We start from the raw sequence: 8,559 nt of genomic DNA, 5'->3' as shown, positions 1-8,559 counted from the left end.
CTACTATTGTTAAGAAAAAGAGAAAAGATATAATATTTTATATAGAAATATAATCTTTTAGAAAGATGCACCAACCAGTTTCCAGTTGTATAATTTTTGACCAATATTTCTATTTTTGGCAATTTATCTTTCATAAAAAATTCATATACTGCCAGCTGTGGCAGCATATATCTGGGATCCAGCAATGGAGAGGCTGAGGCAGGAGCACTGCCATAAGTTTGAGCCAGCCTGGGCTATATAGCAAGATCCTGTCTCAAAAAAACAAACCAAACCAACAAACAAAAACTTCATAAATATAGGCAAAGTTAAAGTACGTAAAGATGCATACTCCAATATATTTACAAAAAGAAAATGTGTCCTAAGTAGGAAAAAAAAGGTTTCAGACATTCATGTAATGATACACACAGCCATTAACAATGAAATGATGTCAGCTAGGTGTGGTGGCACATGCCAACTCTCAGAAGGCTGAGGCAGGAGGATCCTGTGAGTTCGAGACCAGCCTGGGCTACATAGTGAGTTCCAGGTCAGTCTCAATTACATAGTGAGACTCTGTCTCAAAAAACAACAACAAAAAAAAAAACAATGAAATGATGTCTACATGTCATAATGAATAGATGGCTATGATATTTTAAGTAAAAAAAAGCATATGAAATATATTCAGTATGGCTGACACTTACACAGGTATATATATGTATGTTAAGGTATATATGTACTCATTTACTTAAAATGCTTAAACTCTAGAGAGCTATATAGCCAATCACTAACAATGTTATCATTAAAATAGAGAAGTTGGGAAAGTGGATGGTGTTTATATTTTGAAAGTTTCTATATTGTTTGAATTTTGCAAGCAACATACATTAATTTTCTTTATAAAATTTTCTTACATTGAACATGGTGACACACTCCTATAATTCCAGCACTCTGGGATGCTGAGGCAGGAGGACTGCAAATTTGAACCCAGCCTGGGCAACTTAATGATTTACCAAGAACCTGACTCAAAATTAAAAATAAAAAAGAATGGAGAATACAAAGGTCCTAGACCCAATCCCCAGTAATGCAAAAGCAAAACAAAACACTTTTTTTCCTTTAAAATAATGAACTAGAGGCCAGGGATTTAGCTTAGTGGTGCCACTGCCTGCCTTGCAAGCGCAACAGACCTGAATTCGATCCCCAGTACAAAAAAATAAATAAATAAAATAATGAACTATCCATGTAAGGGCTTTTATAGGGTATACTCTATTTGGCAGTAAAAATTAAAAAAAGATATTCACTTTGTTCAAAACTAATTTCCCAACTAAATACAAACAAATATCAAGGTTACTTGAAGCTGGGGATATAGCTCAGGGCAGAATGCTCGCCTAGCAAGATGGGAGATCCTAAATTTGAGATAAAGAGACAGATATCCTTTTTTACTGCCAAATAGAGAATGCCAGGAAAGTCTTTATATGAACATTTTATTATTTTAAGGGAAAAGTTTTTTTGGATGAAGATTTTTTTTTTTTTTTTTGGTACCGGGGATCAACCTTGGGTCCTTGCACTTGTGAGGCAGGCAGTGAGCTAAATCCCTGGCCCAGGAAAAAGTTTTCTTAGACTGGACCCATGAGGAAATAAATATTTTACTCAAAGTAGTAGGTTTCATGTATCTAAAAGGAAGATGGCCCCTGTGACAAACACAAAACAAACCTCAATTAGTAAAGACCAAATCTTATCGCTTCTCGGCCTTTTGGCTAAGATCAAGTGTAGTAAAGACCAAATCTTAAATACTATAATAGTATCTTAAACCTTAAATACTATGATAATATTTTTACTAAATTGTTGCTGTATCAGTTAGTGAGAATAATCTATAAGCCACTGAAAAGATTTTGCAGCAGTTAACTCAAGTCAGGGGATGGTGAATTCAGGGTCTTTTATAGCCCACATGATAATTTCTGTAGTATTTAAATTTTCTTTAATTTATCAAAGGTTAATAATATATAATATATTGACAACAGTTGCGGAAACAGTCAGTGCCTAGCTACTGTTAACAAATTTCTCCATGTAGCTTATTTTTAATTCTAAATGTTAGTATACTGTCAATACAAATTACTTACTTTTCCACCAACGTCTGTACACATCCCTTCCAGGAAGGCATTTGCAGGGCAAGGTCTGCTATTGCTAAAGCCAGCTGAATAAGAGAAATCAAATAAATAAATATGAAGGATGAACAGAACAGGGTTGCTGTCAATGTTAACTAGAAAGCAAAGAGACTAAATTTCTCCAAAACAGTATAGCAAGATGGATATCACCTTCCTTTTATCCTCAGAACTATATACTGTATACATACATCTCATGCAAGTGCGTTAAGAATAGTTACAGATTCCTGGGATTTAAATATTAACCTTTTAAAAAAATTTAAAACAGTAACAAAGGAGGTCAGAAAATCTACAGTACAGATCTTTCTTAGAATTTATTAGTATACCCAGCTGTGGTAGTGTATCCCTGTACACCTGCTACTCCAGAGGCTCAGGCAACAGGAGCAAGAGTTTGAGGCCAGCCTGAGCAACTCAGCCAGATCCTGTCTCAAAATAAAATAAAAAGAGCTGTGGATATAGATCAGTGGCAGAGTACTTGCTTAGCATGAACCCTGGGGTCAATCCGCAGTACTTAAAGAAAACAAATCAAAAAAGACTATAACCATACTTACTTTTATCTGGCAATACTATAGTACTTCATGGACAAATAAATATTACTTTGCCAAAAGGCCAAAGCTAGTGACAAAATGAAACCTTTGTCTCAGTCCTCAAGTGATGCACTGTCATTTCCTTGCTCTTTCCATTTCTCATCTTGAAGCCTTATACAAAAGCCTCCTCAAGGACAATTCTGTGCCAGGCAGAGAATACATGGGAGTATGTATTCACCAAAGCTTCCAATTTTCTTTTTCTTCTTTCTTTTTTTTTTGAGACAGGGTCTTACTATGTAACTCAGGCTGGCCTTTAACTCACTGTGTAGTCCAAGCTGGCCTTGAACTCTTGGTGATTCTCCTGCCTCATCCTCCCAAGTGCTGAAACTACAAGCATGCACCATCACACCCAACCACTATTCTTTTCTAATATATTTCCCCATCTAAATAGGAAAAGCCAAAAAAATATGAGAAACTGAAAAAATGGAAATAAAGTGTTTGTAAATGGGGAGGGGAGGAGGGGGTGAAGGGAGGGCAGAGACAAGGGGAAAAAAATGAGAATCAAGATATATTATGTAAAGGTACAGAATCCCAATGATGAATGTAACTGTACTGTATACCGAGATTGTACCAATAAAGTCGATTAAAAAAAAGAGAAGAACTATGGTGATTTCTGTTTTCTGTAAAAAGCCAGATTCCTGGTTCAGTTTTATTCATGTAACTTTTATTAGCCAATCAGAAAAAAATTTAAATTATTGGCCCAGGAAAGATTTTATTAGCTAAAAAATAATTTTTTTAAAAGACAACTCTAAGGGCTGGGGATATAGCAGTGGCACTGCACCTGTCTGGCAAGCTCAAAGACCTGAGTTCAATCCCTGACACCAGGGGAAAAACAAAACAAAAACCTCCAGGGCCGGGATTTAGCTCAGTGGTTCCGCTACCTGCCTTGCAAGCACAAGGACCCAAGTTCTATCCCTGGTGCCAAAAAACAAAAAAAAACCCTCCAACCCAGCCATAGCACAGAATTTTTTTTGTCATCTCCACTTTTAACAGCAGGGGGCACATACACAATCGACTTTCCAACTTCTAGTACTTAAATTAGTTTAAAACCTAATGAACTCAAAGATTAATGTAAAAGATGAAAATTGTCACTTTTTATGCACTTATAGCAAATTCTCTATAAAGTTAACAGTATTTACATGGCCTAGCAACACTAATCAAAACAAATTAGATAAATCCAAATGACTTTTTATAAATTTCTATGAGAAGCATAGGATTTACCTGTGTTACAATGACAGGTGACAAATCTTTCAAGTTCTGTATATGGGTTAGCAATGAGTCCCTTAAAGAGACATGAGAGTCTGTAGGGAGCTCATAAAATGAGGTCTGAATCTTCATCTTCATGGTTTGTGCAGCAAAATAGCATGATTCCACATCCTGCCGGATCTGTAACAATTGGTCAGAAATTTCCCATGCATGAACCTAAAAGAAAATTAGACAAAGATATCTTTAAAAAGATTATTTTTCTAAATAATTTAAATGCCATATAACTTCAATATATATATAAATTTATACAGAAATACTCAACAAACGAATTGATGTATCACTAATAATACCAATGTCTTCCTTTAGATATATTTTTTTGAGCCACAAAATTTTTGGCTATTATCATAAACCAGTAACCCAAGCACATCTATGATTTAATATGCCATCAAAATATCTTTATTTTGTGCAAAGTGATCTTTTTAATAGCAAAAAGATCTATGAAGTTTTAGAATCTACAAATACCCTCAGAAACACACAGAGCAATTGGCAAAACCAAAACACTAATGGACATTTACAACAAAACTAAGTCATATCCACTTATCTCCAAGGATATTTCCAATAACCCCAAAATGTACGTGGGCGAGAACCAACCAGACCCTTGTGGCTTCCGAACAAAAAGACAACAGGCGATTCAATGTAGAGCACAAGAAGCCAATGTGAGGACTGAAGGTGAAAACGTAAGGTTCCACCAAATCCAACAGCAGGTCCTGTGTACTGTAAAGTATGAAGGGGACTGAAAAATTTAGCTTCTAAAAAACCTTGAACTAGAGTCTGGGAAATACCCCAAACTGAGAGACTGCCACTAATGAACAGAAACAAAACTATACAAAGTATAGTTTGAACAGTATCAAAATTATGCAAGTATAACAGAGATGAAGGAAAAAAAGAAGATAACAAAGCTAGGAAGTCTCAGAAAGCAAACCACTGTATTTGTAACTACTACCTGAAAATAACCACAAAAGACCTATGAAGTTGGATATACTACATTAACCCAGGCTTCTAAAAGTTCACAAAATGCATACCTGTAATCCCAGCACTTGGGAGGCTGAGGCGGGAGGACTGCCCAAAGGTTCAAGGCCAGCCTGGGCTACATAATTCAAGGTCAGCCTGAACTACACAGCAAAACTCCATTTCAAAAATAAATTTTTTAAAGCAAAAAGCACAATAAAAGTTCAGAAAAACTAAGTTCATAAAAAATAAGCAAGTAATCAGAAAAATAAATTGAAAAACTAACCTATTTTTTTGTTTGTTATCGTTGTTTTGAGACAGGGTCTCACAATGTAGTTCAGGCTGGCCTTGCATTGGCCTTGAACTCATGGCAATCCTCCTGCCTTATAGCCTACTATTTTCAAATGAGCTAAAAGACACTTAGAAGCCGGGGATTTAGCTCAGTCGTTCCAGTGCCTGCCTCACAAGCACAAGGACCCAAGTTCGATTCCCAGTACCAAAAAACAAACAAACAAACAAACAAAAAAAAAAAAAACCTCATACAAGACCCTGAGAAAATGATATAGGTATGACTAAACATATCTGATAATATATCTAATAATATATTAAGAAAAAGCGAAAAGGTGCTTTTAATAAATAAAAATGTTTAAAAATATTGTAAGATTCAAGTGCAAGTGACCACTATGGTTTGGATGTGGTCTATTTCCCAAGGATTCATGTGTTGGAGGCTTGAATGGCAATGGAAAACGGTTTAGCTCAATGGCTGAGTCTTTGCCTAGCATGACTGAGGCCATGGGTTCAATACCAGCACAAGATGGGAATAAAAAGGGCTGGCCAGACTCAGGAAATGGGGAGCCTAATGAGAGGTTGTTACAAGCTCTGCACCTCTCTGACTGCCTATCTCACCATGTGCTCTCTCCCTCTCACATACAGTCTCCCATGAGGTCTCTAATAGGGCCCAGCTCCAGTGAGTGCAAGCACTGTGCCCTTGAACCATCAGGGGTGTGAAGTAAATAGACTCTTTTTCCTTATAAAGTAGTCAGCCTTAGATTATCTTCATTACAGTAACAGAAAACAGATCAAGACAGTGACAAATCTTGAAAATAGGCAAAATAGATCTAAATCTAATATATAAACAAAAGTCCCTAAATAAAATTTTTAAAAGAAAATTATTGAAAACCACAATTCAAGACAACATTCCTAAAATTTGGGGGGTAAAAAAAATAAAATTATGCACTGAAAAACTATCATGTACCTAAGAGTATTAAACTCGAATAACCAATATTTAGATGCAATTCAGTAAAATTATTACACTCCAAGAAAAATAATTTTTAAAAAGAAAAATAATAAAATAACCTGAGTATATCTAGATAAAAAGAACAAATGACTGCAACATTTTATGGCAGAAGAAAATGAAATAGCATAATGAAGATACTAAGAAGAAATATGTGGCAAGAATTTATCCAGTCGAACTAATTTTCAATTGTAAAAACCACAAATTTTTACATGCAACAATTTAAGCCCAGCATGGTGGCACAGCCTGACTACAGTGAGACCCTGTCTTTAAAAAGCCAAAAAAGAATCCAGATTATTATTACCAAGATCCCTTCCTAAAAAAATCTTAGAACAAAACAAAATAAAGAGTTTCATACAAGCAAAATGACGAGAGATGAGATGCCAACATAAGGACTAGTGGTGAACGTTAAACATGCAGTTTACAAGGACAACTTAAACTGAAGAAATACATATTAATGTTTGCACATCTCAGAGTTTATAGCACAACTACTAAAGAATGAGGGAGAGGGCCAGGGATGTAGCTCAGTGGTTCTGCCACCTGCCTCGCAAGCACAAGGTCCTGAGTTCAATCCCCGGTGCCAAAAAATAAACAAACAAACAAAAAACTAAAAAGGAAGCTTAAAGGTTTGGGGCAACCCATTTTCCACATCCTCCTTCCATCTCTCTTAGAAGCTTTCTTTCAATAAAATTTTCCTACTCTTCAAAAAGAAAGAAAGAAAGAAAGAAAGAAAGAAAGAAAGAAAGAAAGAAAGAAAAAAGAATGAGGGAGAAAGGCTAGAGTATATACAAAAAATAAACAACTTTTCAGAATTTATATTGGTGATGGCAACAGTAGTACTATTCATGTGAGGCTACCCCATGTTAATATGGAATAAAGCAACTGAATAGTTATGGGATAATCTAACTCTACCAACTTCTGCATCCTTGAGATTCTGGATCTTACAATGGAAGAAAAAACTTATACATAATATAGAAAGGCTACAGACAAAAGCCTTGCAGTACTAAATTTTAATCAAAAATATCTGTATGGGGCCGGGGGTGTGGTCTAATGGTATAGCATGTTCATACCATGCAGGAGGCCCTGGTTCACTTCCAACAGGGAGGAAGGGAGAGAGAGGTCAGGTAGGCAGGCATATATAAATTCATGAGGTACATTATCTTTAAAAATTCCCTGTATACCTATGATTTATATACCTACTTATCCACACAATATATACATACACACAAATACATGCACATGTACACAATATATATAATTTATACATTATACATAACATAACTTCCTAGATCTATTATCTACTAAAAGTCCTAAATACACTCTCCTACCCAATAACAATTTGCATTCTCAGTGCCTACCTTGTGGACTTTCAATTTTATTTCCCACTAAAAGGAAGAAACAGGAGAGTCAAGGTCTAAAGAAGGCAACATACAGTGATAAGCCATCTTGTCACACTAGACAGCATGGAAAATGAAGACTACTAGAGTCATTTCAAAGTACTGAGAAGCCAATTTAGCGAGGCTTATTTGTGAAAGACAAGACAAATAAGTCATCAGCAAGGAATTTAAATCATTACATGGAGACATGGTGACCACTATGAGTAGACATAAACTCAGTATCTTACAAGGGAAGAACCAAACATTTATTTTGGTTTTCCTATGTAAATTGTACCACTACGTAACTCAATAGGAGATGAGGAAAAGGGTCTCTTTATAATAAAAATGTATTCTAGCAAATAGGTTAAAATGAAATGACAGAGCATAGTACTATTCAATAGAATATAGAACTATTCTGTAACCCACAAACAATGGGTTGAAGCATTGAGCAACAATTGATCCAATCACCAAAACAAAACAAACAAAAAACAAATGGAATAAAGATAACTGCAAATTCAATGCTATTTCTACTGTGAAGGATAAAATCTATTTCACTTCCCCTTTAATCTGGGTTGGCCTTAGATAACTCATATAATTGACAGAGTAAGACAGAGTGACTTTCTGGGATATCTGAGGTTAGGTCCATAGAAGCTTTGGAATTTCTGCCTTGGTATAATCAGCATTACTATACTTGGAGGAGAGCCAACTACCATGTAAAAAGTCAAGACTACTACTAGAGAGATGTGGAAAGGCCCAAGGCTACAGGAAAATCAAGAGAGGCCCAACTGAGTCAACCTTCTAGCCACTGCTGCCACAGAATGTCAAGCACTTGTATGAAACTGTTGTCTTAGAACCTCCAGGCCAGCCCAACTACCAAATGGATGCCTCAAAGAGCAAAATCATAATCCACTGAACCCTGCTTGAATTTTCGACCCACAAAGTTATAAGACACAATA

At 35.7% G+C, this 8,559-nt stretch overlaps 1 protein-coding gene and 1 pseudogene across 6 annotated transcripts in view; one reads left to right on the top strand and one right to left on the bottom strand.

Moving 5' to 3' along the window:
• Positions 1-8,559, bottom strand: part of Tnpo3 (transportin 3) — a 92,641-nt gene that overhangs the window by 63,058 nt on the left and 21,024 nt on the right. For 5 of the 6 annotated variants that reach the window (XM_010633467.3, XM_010633466.3, XM_010633468.3 and 2 more), the window contains 2 exons: positions 3,941-4,141; positions 2,091-2,164 (listed from right to left, as the gene is read on the bottom strand). In XM_010633467.3, coding sequence (XP_010631769.1) covers positions 2,091-2,164; positions 3,941-4,141 — 275 coding nt within the window. Of the gene's footprint in view, positions 1-2,090; positions 2,165-3,940; positions 4,142-4,576; positions 4,642-8,559 lie in introns of those variants that run through there. The other variant, XM_033757832.1, reaches the window with a different exon arrangement.
• On the top strand, positions 1,708-1,845 carry LOC117284201 (annotated as a pseudogene).

Source organism: Fukomys damarensis, unplaced genomic scaffold (genome assembly GCF_012274545.1).
Source record: "Fukomys damarensis isolate Sample0158 unplaced genomic scaffold, DMR_v1.0_HiC HiC_scaffold_4, whole genome shotgun sequence".
Lineage (NCBI taxonomy): Eukaryota > Metazoa > Chordata > Mammalia > Rodentia > Bathyergidae > Fukomys > Fukomys damarensis.
Note: the sequence above shows the minus strand (reverse complement) of the source record. Positions and strands in the feature narration are given on the sequence as shown.